Source organism: Trichosurus vulpecula, chromosome 4 (genome assembly GCF_011100635.1).
Source record: "Trichosurus vulpecula isolate mTriVul1 chromosome 4, mTriVul1.pri, whole genome shotgun sequence".
NCBI lineage: Eukaryota > Metazoa > Chordata > Mammalia > Diprotodontia > Phalangeridae > Trichosurus > Trichosurus vulpecula.
This window is the reverse complement of record NC_050576.1, coordinates 286,012,259-286,027,166: the sequence shown is the minus strand read 5'-3', so window position 1 is coordinate 286,027,166 and position 14,908 is coordinate 286,012,259. Positions and strand designations below refer to the sequence as shown.

Genomic DNA, 14,908 nt, shown 5'->3' with positions numbered 1-14,908 from the left:
GGGGGAGGTATCATGCTTTCAACAGTTAACAATACAGACATTTATACAACAGAGGAAGAGATGTCAGGAAATCAGGTCTCAGATACCAATATATGACTCCCACCCATTCTTTCATTTAAAAACTCTAATTATCATATGTAAAACGATATAAGTCATTTGTATACAACATATTAGCTGAATGAATAGGGAAGATAGTAAATCTGAACTAAAAAAAAAAGTACTGTACAAAACCACTGCTCTTCAATTCAGCATATTATACAAATTCTTTCAACACTTTCTTCCCAAGATCTAGGGGTAAAAATAGGCTATGTTCTCCCAGAGAAATTGACTCTTCTTCTAGTTTGTACGTTCGAGTAACAACCTTTTAACAACAACAAAAAAAAAAAGGGGGGGAGGTGGGGGGTACAAAAAGAGTTTTAACAAAATTAGTGTTCTTAAAGAAATGATAACATTGCGGGGAAAACTGTTATACTTTTAAAAGTTCACACTCATTAGAGACCTCGATCCACATTATGAACAGTAGGAATAAGAAATAACTTGATAGAAATTAATCTTATACCACCCTAGTCCACCTTCATGAGTTGTATAGAATGAGATATTTTTTTAAAGGCCAAGAATTAATCTTATACAACTCTAGACCACCTTCATAAATGGTATAGAATGAAATTTTTTTTAAAGGCCAAGAATTCATCTTATACAACCCTAGCCCACCTTCATGAATGGTATAGAAAGTTTTTTTTTTAAAGGCCAAGAATTAATCTCATACTACCCTAGCCCACCTTCATGAATGGTATAGAATGAAATTTTTTTTTTAAAAGCCAAAGCAACAATAAGAAAAATAAAAGATAAGAAAAACTAAACCTAAGTGTCAGAAACCTTAAGGAGCCAAATTATGCTTATCTAAAATAAGTACTGTAGACTACACTAACTTAAACCATTCATCCCATTTTACCGATAAGGAAAATCAAGGCTTAGAAATAATAAGGGATTTTGAAATTTTTTCTTAATAATAATAGCTAGCATTTATAAGGTACTTACTCCATGTAAGTGCTATGCTCAGCGCTTTACAAATATTCTCTCATTTGATCCTCAAAACAACCCTGTAAGGTTAGTGCTATTATCATCCTCCATTTTACAGCTAGGGAAACTGAGACAAACAGGGGTTAAGTGACTTGGCCAAAGTCATACAGCTAACAAGTAGTTGAAGCTAGACTTGAAATCAGGTGTTACTGACTCTAGGCCCAGTACTCTATCCACTGAGGGGGAAATTGGACATTTTAAGACATGTACACAGAAAAATGTTTTCAGGTTCACCTGAATTAAGTGGGGAAACAAAAAAGCCAATGAGTTATGCAGAAAAACAAGTCTTTACCTGCACATATATACACGAATCAAGATACTCCAAAAGATCTAGGAACATATCCACCAATACAGATTACAACCCATGTCTATTATCCTGTGCAAATTTGTGTCCAAGAGTTTCTAAAAATCCTCCACATCCCAGAGTCTTCCCTCTTGCTACTTCTCATATTTCATGGATAAAACTCAACAACTGTAGTGGTTAGCCCTTATTGTGGCCACGGGAATTTAACATTTCATTTTCTGGGCATATACATCTTTGAAAATGAATTACACCAGGCTTCTCAAGCACAAGGTGTTGTTGGCAACGGGCCGAAGCTTCCTGATGCCCCTCACACAACTTTCTATTGCCCTTGGGGTCAGCCACCATTCTGACTCTTCTGAGACCAGGATGTTTTCTGCGATTCACAGATAATCAGTAAGTTCGGGAGAACAGTGGCGTTAAAAATGTGGCCTCATGTAAAGCACTCCCAAATTTACCAAATGCTTTATTCAATTTGGGGCCCAGGCTCAGTTGCTATCCGTGGAGCTTGCCTAAGACAAACTGTACTGACAGACCAATTCAGTGAGTTGCCCGTTCAAACGTAAGCTATACTCTGGGCGATAAGCATCCTTCATGCTCTCAGTTTTCCCTCGCAGAGAGTGCTAGGTCAATCTGTTCTGAATGACCTGAGAAATGTTCTGAGAAAGTCCAGTAGTATTCCAAGGCTTAATGTAATTAACACAATGTCATCTGACAAGGGAGTCTGAAAAACATCACCGCCTGGTGAACATCTCTGGACAAACTCTATAGAAATATATACGTTACTTATAAAAATACGAGCTAACAATTTAAGCACGGAAAACACGCTCTTCCCACTGTCAAACCAAAGGTTTTTTTGAAGTATAATAGTGGGTCTTGAGGAATATCTGATGTGCTCATAACTTGCTTGCTATCCCTAAAATGTATTATGATAAAGCTAAAAAAAAAAAAAAAAAACTGGACGAGAAGACAAAGGAGTCCTGGGGTATATCCACATAAAATGACAACCACAAATTATAGCAGCTAATATTTATACAGTGCTTACTATGCGCCATATGCTATGCTAAATGCTTTACAATTATCTCATTTGAGCCTCGTAATAACCCAAGTGCTGTTATTATTCCATTCTATAGATGGGGAAACAGAGACAAACAGGACTAATTGACTCGCCCAGGTTATACATCCAGTAAGTGGCTGAGGCCAGGTTGAATTCAATGCCACCTATACCTATAAAAAAGTGTAAGGGACCCGTGAATTAGATTGATCAAGAGTAGAAAAACAGAGAGAAATGGCATCCAAGAAGCTCAGGAGGAAGAGAATAGTATGGAGGAAGCTGGGCAGCTAATAGTGTCAAACACTATGGAAAGACTGAGGAAGACTAAGGAGGGAGTGATGAGCTACAGAGCAGTGGAATTAAGAAGGTGGTGAATACAGAATAATCTTTCTATAAGTCTGGCACTGGAAGGAGAGCAGAGAAAGAGCACTCCTTGACAGTGTTGTGGGTTGTTGTTTTTTAGGGAGTAGGAGTGGGGTGACAGATCGATTTAAGAGTTGGAAAGGGCCTCAGAGGCCATCTGGTCAATTAATCCAGTCCAACACTCTCACTCTGGCAGATAAAAAAATCAGTCACAGTTCAGACCCAGGTCCTTTGAAACCAAACCCAAAACCCTTTTTCATATCTGAGCAGGTTGCTAGAGAAAGAAGGATTGAGTAAAGAGAAGACATCAAAAATGGAGAGAGAGAGAGAGAGGGAGAGAGAGGAGGGATGGAAAGAGAGGGGGAGAGAGAGGGGGAGAGGGGTAAAAGGGGGAGTGGGAGGGGAGACAGGGAGAGAGGGGGAGAGAGAGAGAGAGAGAGAGAGAGAGAGAGAGAGAGAGAGAGAACGAACAATCAATGAAGTGAAATCCTGAGACAGACAAGAAAATATGATAGCACAGATGGAGAGGTGAACCTTGCCACGTCATTCTCTTGGAGACAGGAGAGAAGGGAGGAGAGGACAGGTAAAGACATCCCGAAAGTTTGGAGGTAAGGATAAAGGCAGATGAGGGAGCTCATGTCAGAAGGCTTCAATCTCAGGCAAGGAGACAGGGGAACCATCTGCCAAGAGAGGGCATGAGGGGAGGTGGAGCTAGGGAGCAAGAAGAGGTCCAGAACATGGGATATGTGGGCACAGGGATGAATAAAAAGATTGCCATGCAGCAAAGGCAAAGCGCCTACAGATAAACGAGCGTGTTTGGTTCCCTTCTAGATCTTAAATTCTAAGTAAACTCTTCTTTTGCTGGGCTCTGATATCACATACTTAGAGATTGCCCCTTCTTTGTCTTGTTGTTGCTTTGTGGTGGTTCAGTCCTTTCAGTCCTGTCTGACTCTTCATGGCCCTATTTGGGGTTTTCTTGGCAAAGGCACTAGAGTAGTTTAGCAATTCCTTCTCCAGCTCATTTTACAGATGAGGAAACTGAGGCAAACAGGGTTAAATGACTTGCCCAGGGTCACACAGCTAGTAAGTGTCTGAGGCTAGAACTCAGATCCTCCTGACTCCAGGGCTGGTCCTCTGTTGACTGCACTACCACCTGCCCCCTTTTGTTGCTGTAGATCAACATATAGCTGTAGGACCTGGGAGGAAGGTGGATTACAACTTTTATCTGGTGGCTACAACCCCAAATAAAATAATAATAATAATATTCTTTCTTCTTCTGGAAGTAATTGGGGCTAAATGATTTGCCCAGGGTCATACAGCCAGTAAATGTCTAAGGATGATTCGAACCAAGTGCTCCTAGGGCCGGTGCTCCATCTACTTCACCACCTAGCTGCCCCAATCCAACTGCTTCTTATGGGTGCAATGCAATCAACCACAAAAATCAACTAAACGCATACTCTTTCCTTTTTCTCTCTGGTTTATTCCCCACCACCTGCCTCCTGCTGCCTCCCCCAGTCACAATGTCTACGCATCTGAACTAACTTACATAGTTAATAATAGCTAACATTTATATACTGCTTTCAAAGGTCATAAGATACTTTCTCTACGCTATCACATTTGATCTTCAAAATCATCCTGTGAGGTCTTAATACCCTGTTTTACAGATGCAGGAACTGAGGCTGAGAGATGTTAAGTAACTTGTCCAGAGTCACACAGCCAGCAAGCAGGACCCAAGCGGGGCCTCTTATACGCTACAACAGATGGTGAGGAGGCAGGCAGAATGAATGCCTTCACTAAGACTAATGGCATCAAGTTTCTACTAATCAAGTCATGTTTCAGTAATGCTCTGGCGATCTTGGAAATTTTATAATTCAAAGAGATTCTCCCAAGTTCAGTCCAAGCATCAGTCGATATTATGTTGCCCAATGCTATCACCGGGCAATGACAAAGATTCTCTGGCATCTTCAGTGTGACAATGGCTCGTGACTCAGGGCTGCCACTAACCACGGATATAGTAGCTTTCCAAGGCTACAGTTCTCTTTGGAAGTCAGTAGTGAAAATGTATTCTACATGTGGTACCACAGACTACATATATGCAAGGACCCAGGAGTGACATGGAAAAATGACAAACAGCTGTAGCTGTTGCAACAACTAATGAGTTTCAACACATCTGTGGCTCCAAGATCCCACTATTTTCTCACAGAAGTAGTTGTTAGGGAGACTCATTAGTCAGTGGTTCAGTCCATACTTTAATCTGCACAGAACTACACTTCGTTGTGGGCAGCTAGGTGGCGCCACAGTGCATAGGGACATGGAATACATAGACATAGTGAGTGCAGAGTGCACGGGACTGGACTCATCTCGCTGAGTTATAATCTGGCCTCAGACACTTACTAGCTGTGTGGCCCTGGGCAAGTCGCTTAACCCTGTTTGCCTCAGTTTCCTCATCTGTAAAATGAGGTGGAGAAGGAAATGGCAAACCACTCCTATAACTTTGCCAAGAAAACACCACTGGGGGGTCAAAAAGTGTCGGACACAATTGAAATGACTGAACGATAACCACAAGAATATCTGGTGGAACAAAAGAATATTATTTAGCTCTGTTTCCCAGCTGCATTTCATTAAAGTGTTGACTCAGAAGTGCTAATTCCTCTATTTGCAGGATCATGGATTAATAACTAGAAAGCACCTTAAAAAGTCCTCTAGTTCAAGCCGGTTATATTACAAATGAAGAAACTAAGGCCCAGGATGAGTTAATTAGTCCATAAGCGCAGTAGGAAATCTAGAAAAGCTGCAAGGTTTTCCACAATGAAGCATTTCACACCTGCTAATTATAAGTAGCTGGTTTGAGATTCTTATAAGGAGGATTGTTTTATTCTTTGTTGTTTTTTTATCCCTGACATAATACCAGGCACAAAGTAGGTGCTTAATAAATGGTTGTTGACTGATTATACTTTCAGCAGCTGATTTTTTAGATTCTATCTTTTTCAAAGTACATGGTCATCTCAAATGAATGATTTGTTTTTTTATATCTTTCATTCTCACACTTGGGAGGTTATTTCAGAAAGAATATGAATATTTTCTTATATTGAACTTTCCAAATTATCTTCATCCTTTGGGAGAACTTTAATGAGATTAAATGGGAAACTGGTACATCAGCTTACTCCAATTTAATTCAACACTGAAACTAAACTTTATAGTCTTACAAACCTAAGAGGATGAGGCAACAGACTAAGACAAAAAGTCCACATGAGTCATTTACTTGGGACGTGTTTCACGGTGTCTATTTTAAAAGGCAATTTCCAAAAGTCACCAACATCTCTTTGCGCCACTGGAAAACAACACACCCATGAGCCTCTGCAAACCTTTCATCATGATGCAAGTTAATCATAGAGTTCTATTTAACATTTGAATTCTTGCATATATTCTAGCACGTGATATCCAAGTGGACATAAGGAGAAATGCAAGATGGGAAATAAATGCAATGGTCAATCTCAAATTTCTATATATAATTTAAAAAAACTGGCTTTTGTACTATATAAATAAGGCCAGGGGAATAAAAGCTTTCAAAGTAAGCTTGATAATTGTTCCAGAACTAAAAGAAAGCACTCTCTCTTTCCCTTCCTCTCTCTCTCTGTCTCTGTGTCTCTTTCTTTCTCTATACACACATAATTTTACAACCACAGAAGGAAAAGGCACGTATACTGATTTTTAAACCATTATGAAAATCCCATCTAATTCTGGGAGACAGAAGAGATAAAGAGATTAAAAAAAAAATAAAACACATCAACAGCAACCTATACATTAAGGTCTCTGCTTCATAAGAGATGATAATTTAGAAATACAAGTTAATTACAGCAGCACTTTTACAGCCTACTTACACAGCATTGCGGGAGGCTCCGTGGGAGAGTAACAGCTTGGCGATGCTCACGTGCCCATTCCTGACCGCATCATGGAGTGGTGAGTCATTCTGGTAACCAGTGGTGTTTACCAAAGCCTTGTGCTGTAACAGCAGCTCCACAACCTTGTGATGTCCATGATTACAGGCTTCGTGCTAATTGATACAGATTGAAGGGAGGACAGAGAAACATGACAAAGAATAAGTAAACAAAATCCTAATGATCTGGCAAAAAAACAAACGAAGCAAAAAACCTTTGTTTTTTAAAGGAGGCTGAATTAAGTTAAGAATTTTGCTTTTCAGTCGAGTAGTCTGGATTCAGTTTATTTGGACAAACATTCATAGGCATGATAAAGGTACTTATTCTATGCCTTAAAAATCACTTAAATGTAAAAGCTCTTGTAATAGCTCTCCGGATATCACTTAAGTGATCACTGACTCTCATAGATACTCCTTCTGACCACCACTCTCATATATGTGTTGTCTCCCATTAGAATGTAACTTCCTTGAGGGCAGGAACCATCTCACTTTTGTACTTTTTATCCCTCACATTGAACACAGTGCCTGGTACCTAGAAAGCAATAATCTTTTTTTTTAAATTTTTTATTTAGTATTTTATTTTTCCCCAGTTACATGTAAAAACAATTTTTAACATTAATTTTTTAAAACTTTTTAAAACTTTGGGTTCCAAATTTTCTTCCTTTCTCCCTCCTTTACTCCTTCCCCAATTGAGAAGGCAAGCAATTCAATATAGGTTATACATGTGTAGTCAGGCAAAACATTTCTATATTAGTCATGCTGTGAAAGAAAACACAGAAAAAAAAATCCCTCAAGAAAAATAAAGTTTAAAAAGTATGTTTCAATCCGTACTCAGACGCCTTCAGTTCTTCCTCTGGGGAGGGATATCATTTTTCATCCTAAGTCCTTCAGAGTTGTCATGGATCATGGTATTGCTGAGAAAAGCTAAGTCATTCACAGCTGATCATCTTACAATATTGCTTGTACTCTGTACACAATTCGTTTCACTTTGCATCAGCTCATGTAAGTCTTTGCAGGTTTTTCCGAGAGCATCCTGCTCATTCATCATTTCTTATGGCACAATAGTATTCCATCATAATCACACAGCACAATTTGTTCAGCCATTCCCTAACTGGTGGTCATTCCCCTAAATTTCCAATTCTTTGCCACCAGAAAAGAGCTGATAAGCAGTAATCCTAATTAATGCTTTTTCATTCACTCACTCGATTCAGGTTATAAAGACAAAAAGACTTTAACTTGAGGCCTGAGTGATAAGTCCTTTATGGAAGAAATAGAGAGCACGTATTTTAGAGGAAATATTGCTAATCATAAAATCCCAGATTTAGAGCTTGAAGAGATTTAAGACCACTATAATATCAACCAAGAAGCAGTTATTAAACACTTACTACATGCGGTCATGGTGTAATGCTGGGGATACAAAAACAGAAGCTACAGAGTCCATGCCCTGGGGGAAGTCTTCAAGCAAAGGCTGGACCATGATATAGAAGGAATTATTACTGGGGTGTGGATGAGACTAGATTAGGAGGTCTTAACCTAGGTTCCATGAACTTTTTAAAAAATATACGTTTTGATCACTACTTCAACAGAATTGGTTTCCTTGTAATGCTACATATTTTATTTATTTAAAAAAAAAAATCCTGAGGAGTCCATAGGTGTCACCAGACTGCCAAAGGAATCTAAGACACAAAAAAGGTTAAAAATTCTTTGGTTAGAAGGTTCCAGAAGTCCTTTCAAATGGAAATTCTGTAATTGTCTGAAGTGACCCTGACCAGAGTTGAATGCATACCACAATTTCACCTTTGGTAAAGTTTGCAATTTTCCACTGATCAAACAGCTATCAACAATATAAAAACATCCAAAATCTACACCTGCTTACATGAGTTCATAGGGTCTACACGGCAGTGCTACTACCAGCCGATACAGCAAGCGGTCAAGGCTTACCAACTATCCTTAGCAAAATGTCTGATCCCAATAATGACTAAATTAATACATTTTACAGCTAAATGGAAGATATCAAAACAGACTCCAGAGAAAAGAAATAATCCAAGTAAATTTTGTCCCCATTTTTTTACACGTGATCACACCATCACTTTGCATTTTAATAAATCCATTGGAACAAGTTCCCTCTTATGATTAACATGCATCTTGGTGTGTCTGATTCAGAAAATAGGTCATATTAAAGCTGCTTTTTTACTGGAAAAGGATGGGAACCCAAATCAATACAGCAAGATAGCTTCCTCCAGAATACTCACTCCTTTTTGCTATTATGTGCTTTCCAGATGATAAAAAAAATAATTAAAGCAATCGTGAAAATATTAGCTAGTCCGAGAAAATCTCTACAACTCCGTGACTTAGGGCTGGATGAATACCTTCCTGGCATGATATTTTGGCTAGTGGGGACACCATTATATATCGCTTTAAGCCTCCATGCACCTGGCCTAATTAGACTCCCAATTTCTGTGCTGAATTTCTGGTTTGCAGGATGAATGCATCTCTCTCATTTGTTGACATCTTCTGTGGCTGCACATGTCATATCTCATGTTTATTGTCCTAATGCAATTAGCCCAGATAGTTAGCACTTGTTTCCAAATGCAAGCAGCTTGTACCGTTATTTCCTGTGAATTCTTCACATTACATCTTTAGCTGCACTCTGTATCAAAAGCCAAAAAGATCTCCACAAAAAAATGGCTCTAAATTAGTTTAAAAAAAATACTAAAGAGCTGTCAGGGTAACAAGGAGGCAGGGCTACAGTTTCCTCCCTTCTGTCCATATATAACAACTGAGGCTTGTGGTATATCTCAATGGGACTTACTTTCCTGTGAAAAATATCACATATTTCTTGACCCTTCTTGACACAGCTGGCAGCAAAAGTCAGCCTCTAATGGGACCAGACTTTAGGAGGTGAGACCTTCCTAAATTTAGCAGCAGCTGTTACTAGCTCTGCCCTACACCAACTCTTGGGTGACCCATTCAAAAAAAAAAAAGGAAAATGAGAGCACCAAACAAAGCATAACTACAATCCTGAACCCTTAGGAAGTGAGTCAAGATAACACAATAATCTCTACTAGGGGTCCATGAATAGATTTCAAGTGAGTCCATGGACTTGGATGAGAAAGAAAAATGACAATTTTATTTTTACTGACTTCTACCTGAAATTTAACATTTTCTTTAATTATGAATATAAGGCAACAAACATTATTCTGAGAAGAGATTACACAGGCTTCAGCAGACCGCCAAATGGATCTATGACACCAAGGTTAAGAACCTCTACTCTAGATAATATCCAAGATCAGGTCAGAAGCCATTTATCCCCCTTATAATTAATGAAAATATAATTTCATTAAAGAAAAAAAAAAGGCAAAGAGGGATGTCCGGCAGGGGAGTGGGATAATCAGAGAGTACAGAAAGCTGAAAAATACCAATGGAGTCCATCCAGCATGGTCTTTAACATTTGGGTCACTTCCATTTTGGAGGAGGTGTTCAACAGATGGTATATCACCCTAGGGAAAAAAAATACAAAAGCAATACATGAACATTAGATTTATAACAAGACAGTAACAGAAAGAAAATGTCTTATTACTTTTTAGAAAGATAAAAAGCTAAAGCTACTCAGCTTCTCCCTTCTGTTTGCCACAATCTTGTGATTCAATCATTTTAAGTGAAATTAAGATGTGCTCTACTCTGGGGAAAGGAACAAAGATCGTTACTTAAAAGTGAGTTTGTACTGGTTTTAGAGCCAAATTCTGAAGGCAAAAGATCATAGATTTCAAACTGGAAAAGCAAATGAAGGTCGTCTAGCCCATCCCCCGGGATTTCCCTCTCCCTACTTTACAGAAGCAAAAACTTGCCCAAGGTCGCCCCCAGAAAGAGGCAAAACCAGGATTCCTAAGTCTTCCAACTCCAGATGCCATCCTCAGGCTATTTACCATTACACTGTCTCTAAACCAAGCCATACTATCTTTAGCTGCATGGTACAAGTTTCTATTGAAGGAAATTAAAGGATTTCCTGTTAGAAAGAAGATGAAAAATCATAGGATCTTAGAGGTCATAGGATCAGAGATCTGGGACTGGAAGGGACCTCTGAGGAAACTGAGACTCAGAAAAAGGAAGTAATTTGCTGAAAGTTACACACTATTCAAACCCAAATCCTCCCCTAGCCAAGATCAGGCATTCATTCTACTTTCTCTGTAATGGTCACAATTAAACAATTTAAACCTTCAAGCTAGTGCTGATGACAGAGGAACAGAATGAATTCCACCAGTCCTTCACAAAATGGTATCCTCCTCATACTAAGCCAAAAATTTAATGTTTAATATTTTAAAAGTCATTCATATCATTTCATTGCCCTCTCCCAAATCCTTCCACTGGGCAGCTGGAAAAACCTGCTACGTGGGAGGCACCTTCCCTCACTTTCTTTCTCCCTCTTTTGTCCCCTCCCATGGCAGGGGCTGTCCAGAATCCATCCACATGGTTTGGATGAGATGGGATTCATCAACTCTCCTGGAAGACCACCAGACCTTAACATCTGCCTTGTTACTGCCTCCTAAAGACCTCCAGGCCTTACCATCCACCCTAGAGACTCACAACAGAGTCACTCAATTTAATGATATAACCTAAAGATCCCTGGACTTTGCCAGCTACAAACCTTCTCTCCCAGATTTCTGGACCTTTCCTTCCACCCTGCAGCTGAAGCATCTTTTATGTGATTTTCCTTCAAGTATAGCATGAGCTCCTTGAAAACTATCTTGCTTTCTCTATTTTTATTACTAGTGCTTAGTTTGAGCACAGTCCTTGGCACTTAGGTGCTTAATAAATTTTCATTCATTCATTCATCTAAGAGGGAAAAAAGATATATACATGAAAATGTTTTATTAAAAAACACTGCAAAAACAGAAACAAAAAGCCAAGAAGGCTTTTTACCTAAATCAGTGACAACCCAAGTAAAAACTGCCAACACCCCTTATCTCATAGACAGTGACTCTCTATCCCCGTCCTTTAATTTCATTTCTTTTCTTCTCTAGTTGCTGGGAGGTATTTTCTGGGCAGAGACAGTTGCTTTGTTGAAACTGACAGAAATAGGAATCTGTATAAACCTATTCAAAATGCCCCTTGGGAATTAGCGTTTAATTTTTTTCCCCCTAGTTTAAGACCAAAACAACCACCCTATTATCTTCTACCCGAGCTGTGAGGAACAGAGTTTCTGTAAAAACCATGATATAGTCTTTCCCTAGATAATTTTTTCCCTAGTCTTACATATTATTAACAGAAGTAATTACTAGAAGATAATATTTTACTCTGCATTAGAATTCACCTCCTGATTTGGGGGTAAAGAACTAAAATGAGGCAGAAAAGGGAGGACAACATTTAACAAAGAGCTGGTAGAATTCATTCTGCTTTTATGTTATCAAGGCATATTTTCGAGCAGGTGAATAATAGTGTTAATCCTATCCCCACAAATTAAAGATCTCTTCCAAGCCCCCTGAAAATCTGGTTCACCAGAAACGATTACAAAAATAGAAATATGCAATGGTAATTCAGTACGGTAGTGGGAAAATACCAACCCCAAGATTGCTTCCAACTCTCAAGTAGAGACCACCATAAGACCACCACAGCACATACACCAACTATCAGCTTTCAATACTTTTTCATCAATACAATAAAAGACGCTTAATATTAAAAAAATATATTGAACATCTCATTCTACTTTGAGGATTCGAAAGGCGTTTCAGTAGCTTATGTTACCTTAGATGTAATATTATGAAGTCAATAAATGTTTACAATAAATGTACACAGCTATTAATCACATCAAGGTGACTAAATATTAGACTGCCCACTTAAGTTCATTGCACAGAAAAGCCATGTGACAGAGATGATAAACATAAACAGAAATTCACAGTGAGCAGGCACCTTCATTCATTCTGCGCTGTGTGCAGTGAAAACAAGACAGCATCGAAATAAAAACCAGCAGACTAAGCAGAGTCTGGGAAATTCATGAACACAAAGTCCAACAAACATGAAGATGAGTGAAGGAATGTTTTCCATAGGCCCAAGAACTCGGTCAATGAATTTTCTTTGAACCAGAAAACCTAAGAATTCCTGGGAAAACACTCACAATGAGGAAATAAAACTTTGCAATTAGGAAGAAGTTAAGCATCTCTATATCTATATCTATATCATCTATATGCTTCTATTTCTGTGACATTCTCCTTAAAGGTAAACCCTCTCAATTGCTGATATTTCTGAGAACTAAGGGACAGTACTGGTGTGGGGAAGAGATGTCTGGATCCTCCCCTCCTGGGCTTCTCTTTTGTTTCTACCCCTGGAGAGAAAGGGGAAGAAATAGGGAGATACAGAAATCTAGTGCCTGGTAAACTTACTCATCCATTGTATAAGAAAGAAGAATAAGAAGACATGACAATGGTCTCAATATGCAGAATGAAACAGACATTTTTGGATGTGGCCAATATGGGAGTTCATTTTGCCTGAATAAGTATTACTCGCTAATAAGATTTTGTTTTTTGTTTTCCTCCTCCCATGGGCAATGGAAAGGGTGGTGGGAGAAAATAAATGTCTGACAACTGATAAAATATTTTTTTTAAAGACTAAGCAATGTCTGAGAGAAAGATATATGGGAGGGAGTCTCTTTTCATTATGAAGACATTACAATACAAAGAGAATTCATAGGCATCTAGTTCGATAATCATAGCTTTTTTAAAACTAGCATAAAGGACTGCACACATAAGATATCATAAGGATTTCCTCTCTGTAATAATTAGCATTTTCACATGTACCTATATTGGACTCAAACCTTTCCCTAGGTGTATTGCTGCGGAGGGAAGACTGTGCAGGTCAGAACTTAACCCCTTGCTCCAGAAGGATGGCTGGTTGCTTGGCAGCCAGCCAACATGCCAGAAAAGAATACAGTGATACCCGGATTAACAAATACCTTGGGAACAAAGCAAGTTTACAAGACTGCATTATGTTTGGAGGAGTGGGGGGTGGGGGTGGGGGGGTGGAACATAATAATTGGAGGCAGGGCTGGCTGCAGTGATCAGTTAGAGGAAAACATTCCAGCAACCTTCCAGGTGAAGGTTAACAGGATCAATCCTAGTAAAAATAGTCAGGTCTGACAAGACTGACCTCCACAATCCCCTGCTTCTCCTTCTTGTTCAACTAAGCTTACCCACTTAACTTAGGTTAAAAAAAAAAAACTGTTCCCCTCCCCCCTCATTATTCCAGCACCCAATGCCTTCCTACTCTTCTGACAAGCAGTCTCCAGTCTTTTCCCTCACCCCACAAATCAAGAGTAACAGGCATTCTTAAGCGACAGATGAATCTTAATCAGTATGCTAACATAGCCAGCAGGTGCATCTTCAACTCTGCACTTCGAACTATAGATGGAAAGGATCTGTCCTTTATTACCAGAATTTCAGGTACCTCCCCAGGGGTAAGCCTTGGGGTAAGGGAAGGAAGGAGAAAGTAGGGAAGGAGGCGGAGCTCCTGAAAAGACTTTATCTTATTACTGGTCATCCAAGCAAACCTGATTTAGTCCAGCTCAGGTAACTGGGATGAAGAAATGGAAATCAGACAGGGGTGCTCAAAGGTTCTCAGAAGTATATAAAGAAGTATATAAAAGTAACAAAAATTAGGCAAAAGAAGAATACACTGTTGATAGTAATAGCTCCAAAAATTAACACTGGAAATGGGAAATCAGGAAAAAGGTTCCAAAAATCAAGTTGTATTTAAAAGAAGGGAATCTTACTCAAGTTTGCCTGTAGCTCCTTTTCTGACTTGTTTTCTGTAACTGCCTTTCAGTCAACAAGCATTTATTAAGCACCTACTAAGTGCCAGGCACTAAATACATAGACAAAAATCAAAAAGCCTTGCCCTCAAGGAGCTTACATTCTATGGGGGGGGGGGGGACGACAAGAAGTAAATAATATAAGCATATAAAAATGCATGGCAGATGATGTGGGGGTAGTGAAGACTAATAAAAGCTAGGTGAATCAGAAAAGCCTTCACGTGGGAGGTGGCATCTAAGCTGAGCTGTCAAGGCCTGGGGCATCAAAGATCCAATCCAATAGACATTTGTTAAGTGCCTACTATGTGCCAGGCAGAGGCAAGGAGGGGATGCAATCCAAGCAGAGCAGAACAAATTACAAAAGTATGAAAG

At 39.1% G+C, this 14,908-nt stretch overlaps 1 protein-coding gene across 1 annotated transcript in view; it reads right to left on the bottom strand.

Annotated features, from left to right (window-relative positions):
* Nucleotides 1–14,908, bottom strand: part of BARD1 (BRCA1 associated RING domain 1) — a 140,759-nt gene that overhangs the window by 55,852 nt on the left and 69,999 nt on the right. The window contains exons 5-6 of the mRNA XM_036756118.1: nucleotides 10,155–10,235; nucleotides 6,680–6,852 (exon numbers count right to left, since the gene is read on the bottom strand). Coding sequence (XP_036612013.1) covers nucleotides 6,680–6,852; nucleotides 10,155–10,235 — 254 coding nt within the window. The remainder of the gene's footprint in view (nucleotides 1–6,679; nucleotides 6,853–10,154; nucleotides 10,236–14,908) is intronic.